The sequence below is a fragment of the Mizuhopecten yessoensis genome, unplaced genomic scaffold (assembly GCF_002113885.1).
Source record: "Mizuhopecten yessoensis strain PY_sf001 unplaced genomic scaffold, ASM211388v2 scaffold3385, whole genome shotgun sequence".
In the NCBI taxonomy this organism is placed as follows: domain Eukaryota; kingdom Metazoa; phylum Mollusca; class Bivalvia; order Pectinida; family Pectinidae; genus Mizuhopecten; species Mizuhopecten yessoensis.
The window spans coordinates 5,053-33,050 of NW_018405018.1; the positions used below are offsets into that span (position 1 = coordinate 5,053).

Consider the following 27,998-nt stretch of genomic DNA (forward strand, 5'->3'; position numbering starts at 1 on the left):
GATTACATTGTCTAAGGCGACCATATTAATATGATAAATAACACTGTCTTAGGCGACTGAAGTCATATCGTATATAACACTGTCTAAGGCGACCGTCATGACATGTAATGCAACGTTGTCTAAGTCGACCGTAGTCATATGTAATATAACACTGTCTAAGTCGACCGTAGTCATATGTAATATAACACTGTCTAAGGCGACAGTAGTCATATTATATATTACGCTGTCTAAGGCGACCGTATTTATCTTATATATTACACTGTCTAAGGCGACCGTAGTCATATGTTATATAACATTGTCTAAGGAGACCGTAGACATATGTAATATAACCAGTCTAAGGCGACAGTAGTCATATTATATATTACACTGTCTAAGGCGACCGTATTTATATTATATATTACACTGTCTAAGGCGACCTTAGTCAAATGTAATATAACACTGTCTAAGGCGACAGTAGGCATAATGTAATATAACACTGTCTAAGGCGACAGTAGGCATATGTAATATAACACTGTCTAAGGCGACAGTAGACATATGTAATATAACCAGTCTAAGGCGACAGTAGGCATATGTAATATAGCACTGTCTAAGGCGACAGTAGGCATGTGTAATATAACATTGTCTAAGGCGACAGTAGACATATGTAATATAGCACTGTCTAAGGCGACAGTAGGCATATGTAATATAACACTGTCTAAGGCGACAGTAGGCATATGTTATATTTAATCATGTCACATGTCTCCCTCTGTTTACTTGCTTGCTTTCTTTTGAATATATTTTTTTCTGAGGAAAACAATATAAAATATCGTGTTTAGAAAAGATTATTTCACCAACAATATGTCCAGTGCTACTATGTCAAAGGTTGTTTTGTTCTGACAACTACCTGAGAGAGCTCTCCTACAGTCCGCTAGACGTGACTGATAATCGTAGTGTCAAGTCACCCTTACACTACCATGTCAGAACCGTGCTACCTCAGTCAATTATACTATTCACTCAACCCAGACTTTATTTTCGTAAATCTCAGTCATAAAAATACGTTGACTTGAATGGTTCATCATCGATAACTCCCTCGCGTCGGAGTGGCCGTACGACATTTTACGATTTCGTTTGGAGATACCATGTCGGCCTTTTACACTGTTAATAATTAAAGGTCATTATAAACACTACATTCTGTAGTACAGAGTAGCCTAGCTGAACACACTCTACTTGTGGACCATTGACAGACTTATCTATTGTTTCTGACAGGCTTACATTTCTAACGTGAACGAAAACGATCCTTAAAATGGCCTTAATTATTCCAATAAATGGTGCTTCTGGTGATTATTTCCAACTGTATGGGTTCAATCATTGGCAGTATTAAGCATTTGTTAATTGTTTCATAGACCTACATAATTTTCTGACTTTGACTGAAGACACGATGACGGGCGCCACATGTGGCGCGGAAACAACTGGTTCCGCCTCAATATTGTGTGGAGACTATAACCAGCGGGGTGTTGAGTGTGATAAACAGTTCTTTATATTACTTCTGACAGTGAGCTGTTCTTATTTTTCAAATGATCTCGTCAATGCCTTGCGCTTATGATCTACAAAATATGACAACACCATGCCAATCACATATGTTTAAAGTTATTCAGCAATTAATCTTACCATTAAAAGAGGATAACTCCTTCGTCCGTATCTATATAATTGTTCCCGAGCTCGCAAGAAGATTCTGCTGTCAAGAACAATTTCTTTGCTGCGGTGAAAAGGTATTCAAAATTGATATTTTTGCAATTTGGAGGACCCTTTATGAGAAATGAAACCGAGTATTGTTTATAAATATAAACCAATAAAAGCGTTCCCGAAATGCTACCTTATATGGATAACATATTGTGTTAGCAACGCCTTGTAGTGAAATCAAATTGTCTCCCCTTGGTCGAGTTCTCCTATTCTTAACTTTTTTATTATATCCTTATCTGCGTTCAGCCAGACTCTTGCTGTCTGCGCAAGCTACGCCGAACAGAGAGTCTGGTCAAACCCAGTGCTATAGTTGTATGACATCATAACGAGGCTTACCAGAATTCTGGTAAATCATTTAATTGGTCAAAGATAGACACACCTTTTTCAACTTTTGAAGTCAGATTTTGAGTGACGCAAACTTACATTGAATATTTTAATTTATGAAAAACAATATCTGTACAAGCATTTATGAAGCATCCGTGTTTTCACTATTATCGAGAAAAATGTAAGAAAATGCTTCAAATCCCGAGAATGATTGCATGTAGTCTATTTTCATTGGATATTTTACAACAATTCATAAAGCTAACAAGGCTATTGATACAAGTCTAGCCAGATTACCTGAGTGAGAACCTGAAGTGTTTTGAATGTTGTACAGGTAGAATCTCACTTGCTTTGCATACCTTTTTTCCAATCTTAGTCAGCCTTGCTGGCTTTGTGCTCAGTTGTGATTTATTCAGTGGAAATATATGGCATTATTCTGGAGAATTGACATTTTCTTTTTTCTCTCAATGATAGTGTATTCACGGATACTTCAGGAATGCATGTATAGGTACGTTTTTTTCATTAATTTTCTTATTCTTTGAAATGTTTTACCGGCGTTCACATAACGTCCGGAAACGAAAGTAAAAGCACTGCCCTCTGTTGACGGCAGTTCTCAAGTACTGTGTTTGACCAGACTCTTGAATTACAAGTGATCAGGCGTCTGGTTGAACGAGACTAATCTGTATGATGTTATCATAGGAAAATGGCCTCGACAAGTTCTGTTTTGTGGCAATAAAATACTTTTAAACTGAAGTTACCTTGCTTGTTTATCATGTGTAGGATAAACGATTATAATAATAGCTATGACACAAAAAGACCACGAGTAAAAGTTTCCTTTTAAGACACTCGTTAAACCTCTTATAAACACATAACCACACAATTATACACGTACAAGGGCATACCACTTAACAATTACCGGGGCACCTAGTCCTAATACATCTTGTGATCATAATGATCTTGTGATCATAGTTTTATTTACTATTTTATTTTTTATTTACTCATTTTACAGGGAAAATAAATTAAAAGTAAGAGGCGAATCTCAAATAATTGGAATTCCACGGGAACCCATGATTTTACAGAAATATGAAGAAGCTGTTTCATACACGAGTGATCGATGGTTTGTTCCTTAATTATACATGGACAATGGTGATATTAAAATATTTCTCTGACAAGAAAACAGTGAATCGTTTAATAACATTTCCAAAACAGAAATTTTGTAAATGATTCTCGTGTCTGTGTGGTAAATACGTATACGGTCCTTAATACTCTTATTTATATCAATATCACAGTAAATACAACCTAACCAGTGTCTCCGGTATTAAATCATTCACCATACTGTATTACCTGTAGTAATGACCGCGTGCCAATAGTAAATACCTGGAATACTTGGAATAGTTTTATGATAAGAATACACTCATTAGGTATGTGGTATACAGCGGTTTGTGAAGAAACAACACAATACTGCTGTCCCTAATTTTACGCATAATTGTAATGAATCCTATCCTATTCATAAAATATGTTGGGTATGCTCGCTTACTTGATTTGTTTAATTACGGATAAAGTCATTGTTCGTCTGGGTCTATCATTGATGTAAGCCATCTCTATACACCTATAGATGGCATGTTTGTGACATATAGTCACGTCAGGGTGGGACCGACTTATTGGTGCCATATGTTGAAGGTGACTTGCGAGTGTATGTAGGTGTAGATAAAAGTATACTGTAACCTATATATAACTAACTCATGTGACATGTAGGTTTTTTATTTAAACATATTTTTATTTGCATCCAATATACAAAAGGGATTGGGTACAAGTTGTCCAGCTTATGTAAAGCCTTTTCCCAATAACATAATGAAATAAAAAATATACAAGATGGCAATTTTTAAATTAGTTAATATTTTCAATTAAGTTTATTGTTACAGAGAGAGAGAGAGAGAGAGAGAGAGAGAGAGAGACAGAGAGAGGTCATAGCTTGAAGATATTTAATGTGAGATCGTGGATGTGATCTTCTGACATGTAGGTGACTTCTAAGTTACTTTGATGCGTCTCATGAACGTGAGTTAAAACTTAAAGGTGATATATTATCTAACTGAATAGCCTGTAAGTGACGTAGTTGCATGTGACTTTTATAAATGACTCATAAGTGTAAGTCATAAGAGTGTTAAACGGGTGTCTTCAATGTGACATGTATGTGTGTTAAACGTGTCTTAAATGTGACTTGATTGGAAGTGTAAGTGATAAGTCAATAATAGTTTTGACTTCGATGACTAAAAACTGACTTACAATATACCTTTTATTGTATACCTACTCAAATCAAATATTTGAATGAATCCTTCCGAGTTCTTGATCTGTAAAAATAATCAGAAAACCCAGAAATCGACCGGAGGTTTTATTGAAAACATCTTATACGGCAATTATCACTGATATTTCCCCTTTAAGTTTGCTGTAGCCTCGGTTTAATTTGTCCTACACACAGGACTTTGAATCAATTACGTTCACATCAAGCGGATCGTGAAATATACGACACAACATTACATACTAGTATTATACCCGTGAGTCATAGCCCTTACCTGTGTGACATAGCTGATAGCGCTGCTACCTATCGTTAACAATGTAATCTGTACAATAATCGGATACATTGTCATTTTCTCATTCATTCTAGCGTGACTCGCCGTGGAATTGAAAAAATACTGGAGTTATCGTTCTTTACACCTTATCATAAAGGATGACTACGTACATCAAAGGGCGACATTATTTCAATATCAGTGAAATCTATTTCTGTACGTAAGAGCCTTTGTATTTTCTCTGATATTTGAAACAGTCCAAATGTGAAAGACATGTTTCTCTACGTTTGCTATATAATAATAATAATATATATCATAAATTGTAAATTCGCGGCTAAAATTGCGTAATACACAATATCTATCGTTTTGCCCTCTATTTGTTAGTTTCTTATTTACGTGTACATACATTTATTGTCATTTTTTATGATTTGATTGTACGTATATGCCAACAAATATTGTTGTCTTTTTTTACATAATGAAGTGATGTCAGAAACAAACAAAATATTTCGTTTATTGTATTTTTTTATATATTTTTTTTACTTATGTGGCCTTTTTAGATGTCACAGTTTTTATAAATTTGTCAAAACCATTACTACTATTTAAAACCGAAATAAAACGTATTTTACTTAGTGAAGCGAACACAGCGATGCGTGAAATATGTTTGGTTAATATCTTTTCTTACACTTAAAATCAATAACCAAATCATATTTGTGTAGAAAATATATGACCATGTCTTTTCCCATCTCAATATTAAAGAAAGCCCTTTTACTTGTAAGATTTATTACTACAATGCTAGTCACTGCACGAGACAGAACTTACAGCTACAGTATGGTGTGGTACACTTAAAGTACACGTCTTCCTCGTCCGCGTCTTTTTTGGTTGTCATGAGGAGGAGGAGGAGGAGGAGGAGAAGGGGAGGATTTATCAATATTTTAAATGACTAACGTTATATAGGCGGAGTCGTATGTAGATGAACTGAGAAACCTATAAATAGATATGTATTTACCGGCCTGTCTCTTTATATAGAACACTGTCATGTTTTTGATAAATCACGGGTTTCACTTATCTTAATAAATACACAATTTACATGAACGATGTCCTTCACATACAGAAGATAACGTTCGTAGTTTAACTCCATAACGTTATTCACTGATGGCGATGGTCACGTGCGGTTTGTCACTGATAGGAAAGCTAATGAATGTCACCGTTAACATGTCCTTGGTGATATCACTGGTAAAATTACTGCATTGATGTCACTTGAGTTTATATGTGTGCTCAACATCACAGCTGTATCATTGTCTAAATGTTGTCTAACGGAACATTATAACTATTGTATGTGATAAAGATAGAACGCGATATCAAAATAAAAATATAGAATAAATAATGGAAAATAGTCTGACAGCGACCCAGTCTTTAACCTCCACGAAAATGATGGCGATAGATTCGTCATTACCTAAGTCAAACAGAGAATGTGTTACTCACGTCAAACTAATAACTTGTTAATGCTAACACAAACACACTCAGTTCCAAAATCACCGCTTTCCTTACAATTAACACAGGTGCATTGTGGTATTTATAAACTTATAAACTTTATTTACTTTACAACAATTATGAAACAAGTTATTCAACTTATATTAATCACTCTTGCTGGTCCGGATGTTAGCGCGCGGGGGTCTTTGTGTGGGAGGAAACCGGAGTAACCGGAGAAAACCCACGTGGTCGGGCAGGTGACCCCATACCTTTTCACGTCCGATCGGGGAATCGAACCCCGGCCGCCTTGGTGAAAGGCAAGTGCGCTATCTGTAATGTCGTTTTATACACAGTAATGTGATCCGACAGCTACAAAACATGTTACTGTATATGAAAAGTTTTAATGAGGATGCCATGTGCCGTGTAGATTTCATCGTGATTACCTCAGTACGCATGCGTGTTAATATTACAGAATGATATGGGTTTCTGTTACACACAAATTGGAGGGAGAAAACTGCTTACGTATGCAGCAGTTGTCGGCAATATAACCTGCATTGATGGTGAAATTGAGACTTAAGGTCATAGGAGTGTATTGCTAAACGGCAATAGGAAGTACATCCCTAGTTGAAAATCCACTGTAGGGAGACATTATCACAATTTCCGCATAGTCTAATGTTTGATATTAAAGTGATGAATATCGTATGCATATTATAGACAGAACAGTGTGTTCTTTCAATATTAAAGTTTTGCAAAGCAATCCAGGCATTAATTCAGTTGTTTTTTAATCAATGAGTCACATGTGTTCATTTTTTCTGTACTTCAGAAACCGGCTACCTATTTCACCACTGTGAAGTTTTTCAAGAACGATGACTCTTGCATGCAATTACTATGCGTATATGCTTTTATTATAAAATGTCAATTTTTAATCGTTTATAGATAATTAATTGTACACAATTTCAGCATTTATGAAATTGATATACATTAATGCAATACTAATCTATGTTAGTATCATTTTTGTTGACATTATTTTGCCAAAAAATGTGTGTTTCATTTTTTTTCAAAATTCACTCCTTTTTACATAAATTTCCTTTTAAAATCCTTAAATTTCTGACAATCTATATTTTTTTGTGGCAGAAAATTTTCTTTACTTCAAAGCAATATATCTACAAAATTTGAATAAATTCTACTGAGAAATGGCGACACAATCCTATTACCTTAATCTACCATTCCTAATAAGAATGCCAGAGTTATGCCCCTTGTGACCAGTCAAGTTTTATTCAGATCAGGCTTGTATTTAAACTGTAATACTGTTCATTTTTTTCTCAATGTAAAGAAAAAGGTATGGGAGAGAAAAGCATAAACAGGATCTGTGGGTGAATTATTTAAATTTCTTTAATATTTATGAGGAAAAAAATATAAAAAAATAATTGGATGGTTTGAGGTTTACGACACCGCATAACAATGACTTTATATGTTATGTTATGTCGTCTGCATGTAAAAGGAACACATTTATTAATCGGGAGTTATAGAAATATTGCATTCATTGTAAAAAGCGTAGGCCTAGAAATGACAATTACCTGAAATATTTCATATGTTCTTTTTCAAGTGTGATGGTATTTATTCATTTAATTGAAAAACCACAGCATATAATTCTGTAATGAAATATGACACAATCTAAAGGTACAAGGTTTCGAGAAATACATAACCAACTCAAACCGAATACTTTATGGAAGCTAGCGCTTCGATTTCCCCAATACAGAGAATATATACAATATATAATGACAGTAGTTGTAACCATCCGTAGCTTGACTACCATGGAATTATGTCATCAATGTGGGTTTTTATATCAAGACCCAATGACACATCTATTGCTGCATTGTACTTATACTTCCGAGTTGAGGGACCAACTATGGTGCTGTATAGTTAATATCAAGGATATACTGTTTAGTGTCTATTTACACTCTCTCCCAGATCTTGAAGATATTACACATAATGATTGGAGGAAATATAACCTACAAAATTAGTGAGGAAGAGTTGAATGATTTCGGGATAAAATCCATCATTTATGTGTACAAGATGTGTAAACTAGTTTATACTTAATGTATATAATAGTTATGATTAAAAGTTAAATACATACATATCTAATTTAGAATTTTCTTTAAGTTATGTGCACTTAGTAAAAGATATCAAATGAGATACTATATGAACTATACTACAGATTAAGATGCATGGGAGTATACATATGTGGGCCCGTAACAACTCGCAGGTAGGGATATCCCCCACCCTTATGTGATCCAGACCCACAAATGTATCTTCCTCGTTTATAGTTTGTATGTTACAATAAATGTCTTAATTGCATGTATTAACAAATACAACGATACATTGATTTATGTACATACATGTAGTCATGTATCAGTATTACGTACCACGTATCAATACAATTTATTATAGTTTACTTGTCTTGTGCAAATCAATTTACAATCTGTATATTAAAACTTTTTAGGTTTACTCTAAAATGTTTTATTATTTTACACCTTACATACACATCCTATATATAAAGTGTATATTTATGTAATGCATATTATGTTTTCGTGTATATATGTACCAAATACTTTGTATATATGCTCCACATTACTTTGTAATCTTCATCTTGGGAGGCAATAAAGAGAATAATAATGCTCCGCCTGCAGTGAATAATTTCCCCAAATAAAAGTCTCAAACAAATGTTAACGAAAACACCCACATAAATTATTAGTTAGATTCATGTCAATAACCATCTACTGTTTGTGACGAAACAGACTGTAGCTTACAATGATGTAACGGTTTATTGAAAGGCATATCAACTAGAATACGCAAGTATAAGGGATTGCTTTCAATAAGGCTGTTTTGGGCCCTTTCTTCATCAGCAAAAGAAAATATTTTATTTCTTTGAATAACTTCCCTTATAGAAGAGAGTTTTTTTTTATGAATGTAGGAAATGTATGTATCAAATGCAGTTCATTGAACATTCCGGTTTGAAATAATTCAAAAATTGAATCTTGGTTTTTTTCTTCAATTTCATGGCTGGTCCATGATGAATTGAGTTTGTCTTGAGGAAAAAATAAAATAAAATGTAAAGCAGTCCATGTTGAACTTTTCAAGCGAAATTTCGGAAATATTCTGAAGATTTCATCTATTTTAAAAACGATAACAAGAATGATTACTAACCAGTACAATTATAACGGTTACAAGTCAAAAACAAACAGAAAAGAAATCACACATACTCACTATTGTACAATATATACACAAATATTCTACCTAATTCTGATAGTATGTGTCAATTGAAATGAACGTAATGACAATTTCTTTTCTTCTGAAGCAATTAATCAATGAAACCACTGTGGAATTCCTCTAATTCATATAAAATATATTTTGATAACGCGCGTATTTATCATTTCTGCCACTTTTGTAATTCTACATGGTTTAAAGTAGTTGTCAGTAGATTTTATTTTCATATCTCATATCATTTTTATGATACCTTTAAAAATACTTTCATCTTATTTGCAAATTGTAAACTCAAGAAGTTCAAAGGAAGTTTATAATAAGAGACGCCACATAAATCTATTTATCATGTTTACATACAGTATGGAAATATATATCCCGCTTAATACTAGCCTCTATCATAAGCGGAAAGAATGAACTTTCACGACAGATATTCTTTCCTCAGTAGCGTCAGGCCTTTGCTATTATCACTACTGTGATAAGCTTGTCTGTTATCACTTGCATTGGTGATGGTCACGGTAGATTCACTTCTTCAGAACGTGACCTTGAGTGTTAGATAGATTAATCCTATCTGGGACAAAGGCATCCATCTCTGTTGATGATACGTCATCCAGATAAACCGTTCCAACTTTAAACTTGTGTACATCACAAACAAAAAGATTATCCTTGTGACGTAGATCACCATGGTACGGGAATAGCCATCCTTTTCCAGTGCACACGGATTAATCTCGGTCTCGCGAAAACGTTGATCTGTATTGCATCAACCATGAGTTTTGAGTATGTCTTTTTTCATTACCTCGTCTGATTTGTGTTTATTCATCTTGTTGTTATTGCTGTTTCTTGTTGTTTTTCAGGGTTTTTTTCGTTTTCTTTTACTCATTAAAATTGATCAGCTGGTGGTTTCTTTTCAAAGGAAACAGACCAAAAAGATAATAGATTAACGTTTTATTGAATATAACAATCATTAAGTATTCAAAGTAAAAATTAACACAAGCGATTAGAACATTAGGCAGAGCCCGTGTTATGTAACTAAATAAAGACAGAGCCCGTGTTATGTAACTAAATATAGACAGAGCTCGTGTTATGTAACTAAATATAGACAGAGCCCGTGTTATGTAACTAAATAAAGACAGAGCCCATGTTATGTAACTTAAATATAGACAGAGCTCGTGTTATGTAACTAAATAAAGACAGAGCCCGTGTTATGTAACTAAATAAAGACAGAGCTCGTGTTATGTAACGAAATAAAGACAGAGCTCGTGTTATGTAACTGAATAAAGACAGAGCCCGTGTTATGTAACTAAATAAAGGCGGAGCCCGGGTTATGTAACTAAATAAAGACAGAGCTCGTGTTATATAACTAAATAAAGACAGAGCTCGTGTTATGTAACGAAATAAAGACAGAGCTCGTGTTATGTAACTGAATAAAGACAGAGCCCGTGTTATGTAACTAAATAAAGGCGGAGCCCGGGTTATGTAACTAAATAAAGACAGAGCTCGTGTTATGGAACTAAATAAAGACAGAGCTCGTGTTATGTAACGAAATAAAGACAGAGCTCGTGTTATGTAACTGAATAAAGACAGAGCCCGTGTTATGTAACTAAATGTAGACAGAGCTCGTGTTATGTAACTAAATATAGACAGAGCCCGTGTTATGTAACTAAATAAAGACAGAGCTCGTGTAATGTAACTAAATATAATCAGAGCTCGTGTTATGTAACTAAATAAAGACAGAGCTCGTGTAATGTAACTAAATATAATCAGAGCTCGTGTTATGTAACTAAATAAAGACAGAGCCCGTTTTATGTAACTAAATAAAGACAGAGCCCGTGTTACGTACCTAAATAAAGGCAGAGCCCGTGTTATGTATCTAAATAAAGGCGGAGCCCGTGTTATGTAACTAAATAAAGACAGAGCCCATGTTATGTAACTAAATAAAGACAGAGCCCGTGTTATGTAACGAAATATAGACAGAGCTCGTGTTATGTAACTAAATAAAGACAGAGCTCGTGTAATGTAACTAAATATAGACAGAGCTCGTGTTATGTAACTAAATAAAGACAGAGCTCATCTTGGTATGCTTTATTCTAGAAATCGTCTGAATTATAATGCTATTTTATAGGTAAGTATAACTTAACATCAGAAGGGCCATTTACTTATAGAGTGACAATTAATACAACTAATGTTAGTTATACGTTTTGACTAACTTAAATTACAATCATATTTCAATCTTTCTTCGTAGGCTAAAATATCAGGATTTAACACTAATCAGTACAGGTGCGATACAAAATAAGATTTTTTTTTCACAATGAACAGTAAGAAAAAGACTTGCCAAATGTCTGGCCATATTAAAAAGAGCTTTTTAGACTAGCTATTGATATACCACTGAAAACATTTCGTACAAAAGTAGAGTCTTCTGCTAATGAAAATACAATATGGAATCAAAGTTAACTTTGTGCTGCAGCATTGAGTCAATCACACAAATAAGGTTTGTCCTGTTATGTTGAGTCAATCAAATACAAAAAGAAACAAAGCTTTGTAATGTATAATTGAGCCAATTACAATGTAACAAAGGTCTATACAGTAATATTGAGTCAATTAAATATAAATGTAACAAAGCTCTGTACTGGAATATTGAGTCAATTAAATAGAAATGAAACAAAGGTCTTTATAGTTATATTGAGTTAATTAAAAAGAAATGTAACAAAGCTTTGTACTGAAATATTGAGTCAATTTAATAGAAATGAAGCAAAGGTCTGTACAGTTATATTGAGTCCATTAAAAAGAAATATAACAAGGTCTGCACAGCAATATTGAGTCCATTAAATACTAATATAACAAAGCTATGTATTATTATATTGAGTAATCTAAATAAAAATATAACTAGGCTCTGCGTTTTAATATTGAGTCAATTAAATTTACATTTAACAAAGCTTGGTACTGGAATATTGAGTCGATCACATAATTAATCAACATGTATGGCCAAATTGCGCTTATTACGTAACTTAGTTTATGAATATTGTGTCAATTAGATGGCCGTGGACGATCATATTGAGTCAATTACATAGCTGTGTAAGGTTATATTGAGTTTATTATAAAACTGTGTACAGTAATATGGAGTGAATTACATAGCTGTGTACTGTAATATGGAGTCAATTACATCTATATACGGTAATATTGAGCCAATAATTTAGCTGTATAAGGTAATATTGAGTCAATTACATTGCTGTATAAGGTAATTATGAGTCAATTACATAGCTGTGTACTGTTATATTGAGTTTATCACATGAATTGCTTTGTATTGTAATATTCTTCAATATATAAGATGATTGCTGTAACAGTCTAGTAGAAAATGAAATAAATTTTACGTTCAAAATTAATACCAATATATTTATGATGGTATCTCAAAAAATATTGCAACAAAATAAAAAGTAACAAAATCATAACAGTTGGGTACAAGTATTATCTGAAACGTGTTATATCAGGACATTTCTGTTACAGTTATACAATGTGCCCTGTATACTGTCAAGTATGACATGAGTATAATGATAATAAGAACAAATAACGTCATCATACAGAAGTCGCATGTCATACATATAAAACAAAGGCATCTGGGATAACCCCATTGCATTGGTCTGTTAGTATTGAATCTGTGTCCCAGTGAAGCATACAAAAATGTCACGTAATGGTATAAATCATCAATATGATCGTTAACATTAATAGTGAGATAATGGAACACAGAGGAAACATAACAATACAATAATGTACATTGGTAGGCACAAGGAATATACAGTTTAATGTCATACTAACAAGGGAAAATTAACATAGCCAACCACAATGTTTAATTTAGAGGGAGACGACACAGAACATAAAAAACAATGTAATATTGACGTAGACAGGCATCAAATCATTATGTCCTACGTAGACAGGCACCAAACCATTATGTTCTACGTAGCCAGGCACCAAACTATTATGTCCTACGTAGACAGGCACCAAACCATTATGTCCTACGTAGAAAGGCACCAAACCATTATGTCCTATGTAGACAGGCACCAAACCATTATGTCCAACGTAGACAGGCACCAAACCATTATGTCCTACGTAGACAGGCACCAAACCATAATGTCCTTAGAAGCGTCGTGCAATTTTATGTGAAACATATATAAACACAACAGATTCAACAAATAGTCCAACAATTAACGTATTGCCTTACCAACTACATAGGGCTCAAGGTTTTGGAAATATAAATGTTAACGAAAATCAAAAATTATGAATGAAATAAGTTGGTTTCTCGAAACACAAGCGTTTAATAACAAGAGCATTAAAGGATTTAGATAATTTGACAAAGGGAGATGACTGGGGTATATTTATCAAAATGTGTCACAAATACTCACATCAGCAACACGCTATGGTATGTTAGGTAAACATAACGATAAATTAGAAGATAATACTGAAAGATGATAAACTATTTACTCTAAATAGATAACACTGTTGATACCTTATCTATCGAAGGTGTGTATTTTAAGACCTCCAATGAAATTATTCAATATATAAGTAATAGCCGTTGGGGTTTCACTGCAAATAGAATGTTTTCATAGAGATGAACAAAGCGATGTTCCCTCTATGTTCTGATTATAGTAAACACCGCAAAACCGGTTGTCCCAATATCTAAGGAAAACAGTGGGAAGTTTCTTTCTCAAGCATTGTTTCATTCCTCCATCCTAACCTCATACTATAAACATTGTCACTGGACATGAAGGTATCGGGGTTATCGATAATCATTGTGCATTAATTCGTGTAACAGAAGCGTAACCTTACAAACATTAATAACGAATACCGGGACATTTTCACCAAGTGTTAATTTTGCCCTTCACATTTAATTCCTATGTTTTATGCTGTTCACTTTTATTCGCTATTATGATAAATGTACCCTCTGAAATGAGGGCGAAAAAAAAAATTTGAACTGCAGCGAAAATTTCTCGGTATACGATAATTAGTTTACAGTCATGTTGGCTCTTTTTTCATTAGGTAATCTCTTTAATTGGTTTGTTTACATGATCACCATCTCCAAAAAGGTAGCGATTGGAAGCATCAATAGTGTTGTCACTACAGCTTTAAAGATGAAGCTGTAATGGGAACCTGTGATATCAGCTGTACTTGCCAGGGCATCGTAGCGGGGTGGTATACCTGCAACAGGGAAACATAAAAAATGTGGCTCGCACGAAACCGCAATGACAGTAGAGACGCACAATAGACAATTACTTCACATACAAAGTAAGAAAACACATATACACGATGCATATCCTTGTCATATAACCATTTCTGCCATTTATAACTCATTGGTGGTATTAAATGTCAAAAGAATGAAAAAAAACCTGTCTAAAGTGTTCCAAAACATTTAGAATAAAGCGAAAAAGAGAAATGTGTCTATAAACCCCTTTACAACACTACAAAAGGTCAGTACGGATAATCTGTCTTTACACCAGTCATATAAAACGTGCCAGAATTGATTCCAGCTACCAAGTTACGTCCAACCTCGGAGACTGTTGGTTCTCCAGCAAAGCCGACCTTTTTGTGATGTTAAGCATAATGACAAAATTTGAAATATATATGTCGGATTAGCCTCATAGCGGTTTTTTTTTTATACCTATACTGTATGTCGTATCATGTCGTCATATTATCCTCAAATTAAATAGTACATAATATGTTGGATCTTACGTATAAAATGAATGATTCCTTATATAGGGAAATTAACCTTCCATGCACAGCACTCAAACAAGAAAAGACTGTATTTATATAAAAACGAACATTTGTTATGAAAGCATCGAGAGCTTTTCTATAAGAACATTACTTATATTGTATTAGTATCCGTGTTTTACCTGTTTTGATTTCGAACCGGAAGTCTTCCAGCTGGCTCCTGACTTTGATGAATAACGTTTCCGAACTGGTATCGGATATTTGCAGGATACTAGACAGCGTCTCCCTTGTTCGGTTCGTCTGAGGAATATATGACATTTTTCTAAAATATTTTTTTTTATCATTTGTTGGAAATTAACGTTCTTTCAACCACTTGTTTCTATATATCACACAGTATGGTCTAAATAACTTTATGATTTGTATTTTCGTTGACAAATACAATAAAACGACCAGTCGGACTCTGAAAATTGACCTGTGATCTCAAACGTTGTAGGTATGACGTAAATAAATCAGTAGAACGCCGCTCACTTTCTACATCAGATAACGGAGGAAGCCAAAGGCGAAATCTTTATCGAAGCCAAATAATGTTTCAAAAACTGTTTCCAGTTATCTTTCGTTATATTTATTCTTTAATGATTATGCTTATTGGTTAATATCATATCATATATTTAATGAAAAGTATGACCGTGACAGCAGTTGGAATACAGTAGGTAGCACTCGTTGCCAGTTTTGGGAGCAATAAGTTATATGTTGACCGCCAAGATCGTCGGAGACACTGGCAATGGTGTTTTCTGCATTTATCCTTACTTATTTAGATAATATCATATACTTAAATCGTGTTGCCTTCACAACAGACACACATCTTAAGGTACGTGTGCTCCTCAAACACCAATAAAGAATTAGCACGCGACATAATGGTTATCCAAGTACCTTCATTTGTTAAGAGTGCCAGTCACACTATTGGCAAGATAATAACAATGACCTCCCCCATCCCCCACCCCAACTTTTAATTTCGGTTTGTGTACGACAATTGACCTTGACCTGCTAGCTCAATTTTTTAGAGCGACATTATTAGGATACGCGTTCCAAGGTTCCAATACTGGTCAGAATAGATTTATCAGAGCTATAGTCATGCCGAAAATAAAGGTAAAAGTTACAGTAAAGTTAGAGTTTATGGCTGTGATACGGTGATTCTGTAGTATGTTAGTAGCATGTGTCGGGAAAGGTGGGCTGTCTATCAGCGCTATGTTTGTACCTTATCAGTATCCTTACAAAAACCTACATTGTGATAATACAACAGCAACACAATGAAATAAGTGGGTCATTCACTAGCCACGGTTGATGTCAATCACGTTTTAAGTAGGTAACATATATCCTAAGTATACCCACCACACCTGGTGGACGCAAGGTAAACTTACTGTACACATAGGCTACGCTTTATGATTTGTTTACAAATATAACAAGGTAATTAACACAACAGAAAAAGACAGCACAATGAAGATAAGTTTGTTTTAAAAGTACTTCTTTAACATGCACTGTTTTGTATGCCACATTTGAGCTATGTCCTGTTTAGGAATGTATGGAACAGGATAGGTCTGGATATCAATAGTTGTTCGTAAAATACAATAGTGTTGTTGTTTGTAGCTTTAAGCAGGTCAACAAATCTATCTTTGCTCAATGCATTATTGTACAGGATTCTTTCTTTACTAAAACTGTTGGCCTATCATGCTCCTGATTTGTTTGTTGGATATATTCTAGAATTGTTTGTCAGAACTGTTATTTATGGTTCCTATATTTCTTATATATCAGACGGTCTGCCTCTGTGTCGGCTCCTTGACATTTGTATCGGGTGTCTACGTCACCTTTCTGATTTCTTTGTTAAATATGTTATTTATTTGTCAGACGTCCTACTGTTTTGCAGGTATCTTATTGTTTTTACTTTTGTACAGATACATTACCCGTTAATCAATTAATTTAACTGTGGAACATTTTTATAACATTATTTATATTATCAATACTAAAAGTTACTTCCCAATGATTTTAAACTCACAACATCAGGATCTGTGCTCTTGCGGACATGAAATCCCAGTAGCGAGTCATATACCCCTTGTCCTGGGTAATATACCTAGACCTTTTTAGGTTTGTGATAAATAACAAACATATATACTGTAGGGAATGTAATGTACCTGACAGGACAAAACCATGGCGTCGTTGGTCTGGCCGGTGGACAACATATCTGTATCCAGTGATATCGCCTCACACGCCACTCCAGACACACGACATTCCACTTCATCCCGTTTTCCTTTGACCCAGAAATTTGGCAGGCAGGAGACAGTTGGAACAAAGCCTTCATCTAAATAAATACAATTGAATCATGTTCTCAGTTTCTACGTAAATTCAATAACGGGTTCTACCATCAGCCATCCGAAACATTGTAAATTAGTCTACGATGTAACATCCCTGTTGATGAATGGCATACTATTTTTTAAACAAAAGTAGATACTGCTGATAATTCCCGTATCAACCTCGTATTTTTATGTTTGGTTTTGTATCTATCTTGTAAAGATACAATGGAAATCTACTTCGTATAACTTCATCAAACAAAACTGGTAGCAGTTCAAGATGATGCGGCTCTAGTCGAAGACAGGAAATAGTTTCGATCACAGAAGATACAAGACAGTAAGCAAGTTTTGTCTCCGACACTGATACTCCATAGTGTAGTCCGAATTATACTGACGTTTTATCGACTTTTTTATATCAGTCTGTCGATCGTCGATTAACGTCAAATCTTCGGCCCTCTATAATATGCGGGAAATAAGCTACCCGCGCCCGGGGCGCACTTCAAACTGATATTTTAGAAACAAATCGTCACTTTCACACACATGTCGCACATGGATCGAAAGATCTATTCTTTATGCGCTAGGTAGTGTCAATAACATGTTTCAAAGATCATTACGAACAGTATTTTCCAACGTTTTCTATACCAACCCATGTTTTTAATGGAAATTAGGCCATGAGCAATGTCACATGACGAGATCTCGCGTTACCGAAGGTATTTCCCAACGTTATGACGTAGGCCGGCGAGATTTAGTCACGTGGCATTAGAAGGCGGGTCTATCAAAAAACTAGATTAAAAACATGTTTTTAGTGATTGTATTGGTTGTTTGAGGCATGTAATTTATGTTCATCTTGTGCATAAAGAATAGATCTTTCGATCCATGTGCGACATGTGTGTGAAAGTGACGATTTGTTTCTAAAATATCAGTCAATAAATTAAAACGTCAGAATAATTCGGACTTTCCATAGTCGAGCCGCTTTAAGGAGATATTGCTTATGTCAGGACACACCTGTCCAGGAAATCATAATATTCAAAATTGACTGGCCCAAATATTGCTAAATGGGAGCTAGGCAGGGCTTTACGACTGCTGTCCGACAAATGACCAAATATACGGAAAGTTTTGTTGAATATATCAAGAAAGTACGTCGTTTTGCATTGTATTGAAAAAGTTATATTTGTCCACGTCGTTAAGGCAGTGGTATCTCGAATGGAACAGAAAACTTTACATCTTTTTACACTTGTCGAAGGGAAACATGATTAACTGAGAGGAAACAAAACACCGCGTTTCCTTATCATAATGACCAATATATCTTATCAGAGAATAATAACAACAGTGAACGTTGTTGCTGTCAGGGAAATATGACTTGGGAAGTTAAAGAAGAACAGAGTATGTATGAAATCTGATAGCCAACGTGAAAGGACTGGGAACTTACCACTCCTTTAATTACAAATAGATTGTGAAACACTATAGGAAACTTACGAACATTGGTAGAAAACCCGAGAGTGTGGGTATCTGTAAATTTGTCTGTTGTCCTCACGCGACAGGCCACATTTCTATCTTCAGAGCCCAAGTCCACGTCGACAGTAGCTGTTCGAGCAATTTTGATGCCGTTTATAAGAATGACGTATGATATGCTAAGATCTTGCCTTCGTGTTGCACAAACTAATTTATAAGTGCCGGAAGTGAGGTTAACTTCATGTAACGGGAGGTCAGGTATCCCTGAATCTCTGTTTACTGTGACTTCCGGTCCTGATATCACATCTTGATCGATTTTCCGTAATGTTAAAGATATCTCACCGATATCCCCTGAAAAGTTAAAATTTATACTATTAATAATTAAAGCTAGAACATAATGAAATATAATCTTAAACTTCCCGCTTATTTGCTTAACTAAGAAAAGGCGATATGAGTGCGTGTGAATGTTATGCCATCCCTGTTGTATATTTATTAAGCCGACCATTGTAACAATTCATAATTTCATCGAACGAGAAATGTTTAATGAATATAACTCTCAGTTCGCTCATCCGAGGGATGGTTTTAAGTATTTCATAGTATCCATTATGCGTTAAATGAGAATGTTAATGCTTATTCCGATGGGCACTTGTCAGGATGATAACAATGTTTTCCTTGTCAATCTGGCCTACTTTTTGACATTCGGCCTTGATCATTTTTCGTTTATCGGCTATCTACCGAGTGTTATCTGATATGCTATCAGCTATGTATCTATGGTGTTGTTTATAACCTAGTGCATTACATATCTATCATATGATAATTATACTAGGACTAGTGTAATAACTGGCAGGGATAAAACGGTACATCCGTTACTGGGAAGATATTTAATAATATTTCAATTGATTTTTAGAAACTGCCAACAGCAGGGACCGACAATCTTGATTTAAGAAACCGTCAATCCTGACTGCAGCATCCCTTACCACAAGGGACTGTCAGTCCTGATTTTAGAAATTGTCCACCCTGAATGCAGGGTTCGCCATCCTTAATACAGTGAGCTCAACAGTAAATTAAACCGGTGCTCTTTTTTAGCTTCTTTGACAAAACCAAACGTTGCAGTATAATATTGCAAAAGTAAAATATGGAGGTACTTTGTTCTTAAACACTTTGTTCGGGAAACATGAGATGACTGAATATTACGTGACCTAATCGGTGTTTTTAAGCAGATTTTTTTTTTTTTTTCATTACAAATGTTGGTTATCTGAAGCCATTTAGTTTATCACAGTACGATAACTGTGATTGTAAATATGATCATGACGTCAGCAGTGAAGGTTGTTTATGATTTGGAGAAATACTACACAAGTGTTATTTTTTATCAGACATCGCAAACGACATAAAAAAATGCACGGAATACATCCACAATTTTAGATAGCTCACTTGAGGATGAGTTGCACCGCGCAATAAAGTAGTGCTAGCGACGACGTCATATAAATATGTTTATGTCTGTTGTGTTAGGTTATTTATATACCTACAAGTCTGTTTATACGTATAAACAATCATTTATGTTTAATAATCATCCTGCTTCCCGAATACTCGAACTCGAACGATGGCAGCTAAATCCATTGCAAAAACGGGACCAAAATATTGTATATTATTTCAATTCCTCAATCTGACCAGTGTCGTTCCAGTTAAACGGGGGATTTATATCAAAATGCTATAAAGGCTTTGTTACATATCAGCTAGGCACGAATATAACTGTATATTAGGACATGTCAGATTCAACACTGTGGTATACAACTGAACCAACAGTTTTACAGCTACGTGGCAACGCGTATGACTTTTGTCTTGTAAGAAGTTGAAAGTGTATGTTCAACCATAAAAACTACAATGTTAAATATCACACTGCTTACGAAAAGTACGAAATACATGTTCTTTTAACTTTGACATTACAAATTGTGTTATACTTATTTTTCAATTGTAGGCATTAATGCATTCATAAATATATCAAATTGTAGATGGAAATAAATCATTGAATTTGACGCGGATTATATTTAAACAACAATGTAAAACCTCGATCGTTGTTCTTATCGGCTTAGTATGGTATGCTATGCACCATTGATTTGGTCTTAACGCTGGCCCTATCAAACACTTTACTGATTCGGAAGGTGACATTGACCACCTTTGACAGTGTAGGTATCAATGACACGACTCACCTTTCATAACCTTGAGGGTTTCTGTTTTGTGGTATTGTACTTTTGTGCCGCAGGTATAGTTCCCCGAATCTGTGAGTGTTACTCCTGTAATTAAAGCATAACATCAAAATGGTTGTTTATATCATTTTTATAATATTTTAATGCCTAAGTATGTTTTAATGAAACCGCCAAATTGTTTTCTAATTCATTTGTCCATAAAAATGACCAAGTTAACATTGAGTATGTGTATGATTCTCGTACAATTTAACACAACCTACTCGGCATCATACTGTCTAAGAAGTAGAAGAATTCCTTTAAAACATGCCCCCACTTCAAATAAATTAAAACAGCCGTTTCCACTTACTCAGGCACAGTCGCTAGTTTAAAAATTAACATTTAGTCGAACAACTTCCTCCTGATAAGAAACCAATAGGTTCATTCAATTTACTAAAAGGTAATATCAGGTTGTGTATAAATGTATTTACTGTACATGTTACAACGTGTTACCTCCTTTACGAGAGTAGACTGGTCCTCTATTAACACACAAACGATGTCTGGCTGCCGTTCAGTTCACATTTAATCGGTATATTTTCTTATAATTTATTACTATTGGCAGTTAATCTATTGATTGATTTTTTTCCCCCAAATAAATAAGAACGGCAATAGAGTAATGCTGAATGTTCCTACACAGTATAAATGATATCACGCATACCCATTATCCGCGACAGACAATACAAACAAACAACTACAATACAGATAATGTCAAAGTTTACAACCATTTACATTACGGGTTATATATGGGAGTATATTTGATAAGGGGGTTTGTTTAAAATCAATGTTTTGGAAATTATTTTGAATCATAAGAATCAGAAGAAGCAGTGCTCACGTTTTGATATTTCTATTACAAATGTTTTGTTTTCTGGTCCCGTAGAAAAGTGATTAAGTTGGAAACCGTTATTAGGTTCGAGTCGTGTGTTGATTGCTAAACCGGTCATGACGTCCCCTTTCGTCACCGCAAAGAACACGGGATCAAACATCAACCGTTGTGGGTTAACGGTGACATCACAGGAGAAACGAAACATGTCCCCTTCCTCGATGATGCTTTGCTTCAGCTGACATAGGCACAGCTCTGTAACGTAACGAAATTAAAATTAGCTAAAATGATGAAATGATATTTATATCTGATGCCTTGTCAAGTATGACATTGCTACCCTAGAATGTCAGTTATTCTAACAAGTCTGCGATATAAAAAAAACACTTCAATTTTCATTGGTTCACAACCGTGTACTATTGAACATTCATCCATGCACCAGCATGTTCTCGTTAACAGAAAGCCATGCACATGCAAAGCTCTTCCAAAAGCCTCCCACGTATTGGAAGTGGTCTCGGATTAGCTTCGCTCTAAGTCCTATGAAATGAAAACAAGATATCAGGTGACCTACACACAGCTCACTTGTTTTCATTCGCTATATGGGGAGACATTTGGAAGAGCATGTACCGCGTATATACAAAAGTAAAATAATCCACACATTCATTTAGCGCGGGTTGTCTAAAATAATCGTTTTTCTTATAACCATCTGCACCGCAGGCATTTCAGACGTTATCGTTCAATCAATTTCACAATACAGAGCATTGATATTTGTAATATCTTGTAATGAACCGAGATATACATCTTCGGTTTATTAAAGGGTATGACTGAACATGACGTTATATCCTAGCAGCTCTCTTACCAAAGTAATATGACTTAAATGCATTTTCTTACGTTAAGCACTGAAGACTTGAGAAATATAACCGACCAAATTTCAAAATAATCCGAAGAATGGAAACGAATGAGAGATTATGTTTAGCAGATTGATCTTTAATTACGTATGTTTGTAAAACATCACAATATGTTTCATAATTTACTGTATATGAACAAAACGCCGTCATGTTTGCCAATCATCTTAAATTGAGGATGTGATTATTGTGACGTCAAAATGGGTATAATTACACATGTTATAGGTTATCACTAGTGCAACTAAAGTGAATAGTATTTAAATATTTTGTAGAAATGTACAATTCACGGCTGATTTGAATAAATAATTTTTTTTTAGTATGAATCAAGTTTTTTAATATTTTAATTTCGGTATTCCCCCAATGCTAGATCATTTCATGTTACTAGTATATCATATAAACTAAAACATGGACAGCACAGACAGTGATGACGTTGTATAAAAGTCCTTACTTAATCAAACTAAAACGCTGTACTTTCTGTTGTCAGTTAGACAACGTTAACGATATATGGTATTACTAATAGGATTTAGATATATTTTTGAACTCAATATGTACTGTTTTAATATTGTATAACAATTGGGTAAGGGTATATCATCGAACTCAGCATGTACTGTTACCGATAATGAAGTATGAAGGATGACCATGATGTTTTATCAAACGTATTTCATCATATCAGGTATGACTCATTCCCAAGGGCAATGCTCCTGGCATTCACCTTGAAAACGAGTTTTGTGTTTGATGTTTGCCTTAAATAAATATATATGTTATCTCGATTAAAGGTTGAGGTCGCCCGAACTCTTCATCCCTAGATGTGATATACCCTCCTCCTCTTCTGTTACATTTTATAACTAAGATAACTCGAAGGAAGTCTTTAAGGTCCCCCGTACTTTCCCGTCCTCGGTCGTTAAATTTTATAACAGATAGTATATGTACATACTCACTATTTAATATGCAATACATTAAAAACCACAATCCTGATATTTATTTCCCTGATTAACTTTAAATGTAACAATAGTTGATACAAATCGAGAACATTGCTTTTGTTTGCTTGTGGTTTAACTTCCTCGCTACGGCCAGAAACATATGAAGAACTGTTATTATGAAATAATTATGAGATGCCTAGACAGAATCCGCCGTTGAGTTTGGTTTGGTTGGTTTAGTATTGTTTAACGTCCTATCAACAGCTATGGTCATTTAAGGAAGGCCTCCTCTGTGTGCAAGATGCATGCGTGTAGTGTATGCGTATGTGTTTAGGGAGGCAGCGATATGTTCGTGTAAGTCTCCTTCTGATAGTGCGGAACTGATGCCGACTTTATAGTGCTACCTCACTGAAACATACTGCCGAAGACACCCAGCAGGACACCCCACCCGGTCACATTATACTGATAAAGGGCGAACCTATCATTTTTACAGATTCTGGTATGTCTCGACCATAAGACAGAACCCAAAGCCTTCCTCGCAGGGGCGAACGCTCAATTAAAGGCCAAAAGTGGGGCATTGTCAAGGGAGACATTAGGAAGAAGAAAGTTTTTTAGAGAGAAGAGAAAAGACAAGATCCCAAATGAAGTCGCCTATTACGGTCATGCGATGGGGGCAGCAGGTACAATAATTTCACCCTACCTGTAGGGACTCCGCCGGAGAGAAAAAGTAAATAGGAAGGAAAGAAAGAAATAAGGAACGAAAGGAACGAAACGAAGCGAAAAAGATCCCAAGTGTTGCTAAGGAGGCAGCAGATAGATTTTGGACTCTACATTGTCCTCCTCGTAAAGATATGTCGCCTTTTATGATACACATAGTGGAATACAGCATATCTTGATTCTTCAATGTCCACTAAACAGAAGACAAGGAAGAACTGTCCTACTAGTGGTCCAATATGTCTGCTTTACGCTTGACATTGTAATCACTGGAGCCAGTATAGTCCACAATGGATCTCAATGAGTTCTTCTTTTTATAGACTTTTGGAGCACGCTACATTGTTTGGTTATGAAGTTGTTTCTATTCTATTTCATGGAGTATGATTGCAACCTTTCCCTAATAATCGTCCGAGATCGCAAGTGTCTTTCCTTTGTCAACAAGTAAATTCATGATATATTTGAATACCACAGCTATGAAGTGCAATGTGTTATCCTTTAGTTATATTGTATGCTTGTTATTTGAGACATTTAATGATCCAGTCACCTGGATCAGGAATGATAAGATAATAAATCTCATATTTTACACGATATGATTTCGTAAAGTGCACTTTTTATCAGGAACAATGGCTAAGTTCAGAAAAAATAAGTAAGCTTTTTATGGAAGGAATTTTTAAAATATTGTATTTTGTGATATAATTTTCTTTCCACGGTCTAAAGAGAGAAAGTATTACAAAGACAATATAATGTGGTTTTAACCTCGACCTATCTGGAAAGGCTATCTCAACTACGCCGGATATTGACTATGTACGGTCACGGCATCGAAATACGAGTAAGCTCTGTATACTACACTGATCACGAATGACCATGAATGTCTAGACACGCGAGTCCGGTCAAGCCTGTTATGAGTGGTATAGACATGATTTGCCTAAGGACCATGCCGTGTTGTTCACCTTGGACAGAGTAGTTGTGCTGATTGTTTCTCTTGCGTTGTGCCAAAATAAACATATCTTTGGTCTGGAAATAGTTTGAATGTGTACATTGGCACCAGAAAGTGTACGCCATGCTAACATATCGGTCAACGAACATACGAATATTGATAAGATTAACCTAAATAATTTTAAGGTTGTCTTTTATTTGTTAAGTTCAATCTAAAAAATACTGTGTTTTCGTTTCTACAGAACAGAACTAGAATGCAAATTTCATTAAGAAGACTATGCCGGACCATCAGTGATACCTGGTCTATATCAAGTCCTGTGATTGGTTTCCCTGATCGTGTTTTGAAATACAGAATCTCTCTATCAATTGGTATCATATTCAAAACATTATTGATGTTTGAACAATATTATTTCATAACTGAAAAAAAGTGAGTGATCTGTTTTGTTAAGCCCTTCTGTATTACAAGAGCCAACATATTCGGATGAGCAAATGTAAATGTTTGAGTTTATGTGATGTTTCGCTAGTTATGGGACCGGATTTCAAGCATCCCATTTACGCAATCCGCTTGAATATTTACTTTGTAATATTCTACACGTGAACCATACAAAATGATATGTCTGTGGAAGATGAGGTAACGAATTATTTGTCAATGAAACATACTGAAATATATATTTGTCACTGCGTTAATTATATAACTATACTAAATGTGGAATTAATATCAGCTACGAAGGAGATCGTCCGGTTGGTGATCGATAACTAAGATTCGATTTCACTGAACCTTCATACAGATTGGCTGTTCTATATATACAATAACAAGCCGAGGTCCACTCCAAGCTACTTTTTAAGAAACAGCTTTTCATTTCTAATATGTCTTTCTCAAAAAGGTAAATAGAAGTATAATACTGCTTTCATTCATTAATAGTCATGCAAACTGTGAACGTTCAAGCAGACTAAGAACACTAGTGTTTCATGGAATTTTAACTTTCCAGACGGAATTCATATTGACTATGTTAAACCTAACAAATACACGTATATCTATTAACCTTAACATACGAACCTCTGTTAATCCTAACAAACACACGTGCATCTATTAACCTTACCATACGAACCTCTATTAAACCTAACAAACACGCGTACATCTATTAACCTTCCCATACGAACCTCTGTTTAACCTAACAAACACACATACATCTATTAACCTAAACATACGAACCTCTATTAAACCTAACAAACACGCGTACATCTATTAACCCTACCATACGAACCTCTATTAAGCCTAACAAACACACGTGCATCTATTAACCTTACCATACGAACCTCTATTAATCCTAACAAACACACGTGCATCTATTAACCTTAACATACTAACCTCTGGTAACCGTAATTAACATATGTTAACGTTAACATCCGAACTTCTAATAATCTTAACACCCAACCCTCAGTTAATCTTTACAAACACACGTACATCTTTTAAACTTAACACCCAAGACTCTTTTAAACTTAACAACCGAAAGCTCTTTTAAAACTTAACAAACATATGTACATCTTTTAACCTTAACATCCAACCTTCTGTTACGCTTTACAAACATAAGCACATATTTTAACCTAAACAACTGAACCTCTGTTAAACTCTCATTATAAAAGTAGGTACATATTTTAACCTAAACAACTGAACCGCTGTTAAACTCTCATTATAAAAGTAGGTACATATTTTAACCTAAACAACTGAACCTCTGTTAAACTCTCATTATAAAAGTAGGTACATATTTTAACGTAAACATCTAAAACTCTGGTCAACCTTAAAATAAAACATGGATATCATTGCAACTGAACACTTTAACCTAAGCTCGAAGTTCCTAGAGACTAATGTGTCCTCCTCTAACCCCGGTCATCTACAACTTTGTTTGCTAGTTAGCTTTAAACTTGTCGTGTCCACCTCACCTAAACCCATCCTATGTGTTATTCCTATCCCATCTAAACCCATCCCAAATCGTCCTAGATATGAGTTAATAATTACAAACCTGAAATAGAATGTAACGAAGCTTTGCCTTTAAATCGCATCAGTATAATGCGACGTGTTTTTGCTTATTGAATGATAATGTTGTTTAAACTTAGGAAGCCATGTGATTCAAGGAAATGTTTTTTCTGTATAGCTAAAACGAAGTAGATCATGGTTACGGGTGTGAGTCTGAACAATGTCGGGTAGGACATCAGTGATAGTTGATCAGACGACAGCTAACCTGACAGTGGTAAGTATAATACATCGGTACACGCTGTACATATTGGTCACTGTAGGATGAATCTCTCGACACAGATAGCTTGGTCACCTGGTTTATATAATTAACCCAGCCAATGAAACAAATATTTCATAATACATATAAGTTTGATGCTTCACATTATCAATGGATAAGAAGTGTTTTTACTCACGGAAGCAGAAAAACTCGGCTATCAATAACACTACCGTCTTCATCTTAAATCCGTCAGATACACACTGTCAATAATCACACATGTAAGCACACATGAATTACACATGATGCATGTTGAGGGTTACTCCTTTTGTATGCGTGCGGTCCCTGATAGCGATGTACTTAGCTAATAGTACATCGGGTAGATTAATGGTTAACAGGCAATGTCATCCTACTT

The 27,998-nt window shown here is 34.9% G+C and overlaps 1 protein-coding gene across 1 annotated transcript; it reads right to left on the minus strand.

The window, feature by feature from the left end:
• Positions 1 to 11,102: 11,102 nt before the first annotated feature.
• Positions 11,103 to 27,997, minus strand: LOC110447443. The gene is made up of 7 exons (XM_021493139.1): positions 27,783 to 27,997; positions 21,899 to 22,141; positions 21,034 to 21,117; positions 18,851 to 19,177; positions 17,219 to 17,385; positions 15,215 to 15,332; positions 11,103 to 14,522 (listed from the first exon to the last, which is right to left on the minus strand). Exons 1-7 carry the CDS (start codon positions 27,823 to 27,825, stop codon positions 14,386 to 14,388), a joined length of 1,119 nt encoding a protein of 372 aa, XP_021348814.1. The 5' UTR covers positions 27,826 to 27,997; the 3' UTR covers positions 11,103 to 14,385.
• Between the last annotated feature and the right edge of the window lies 1 nt (position 27,998).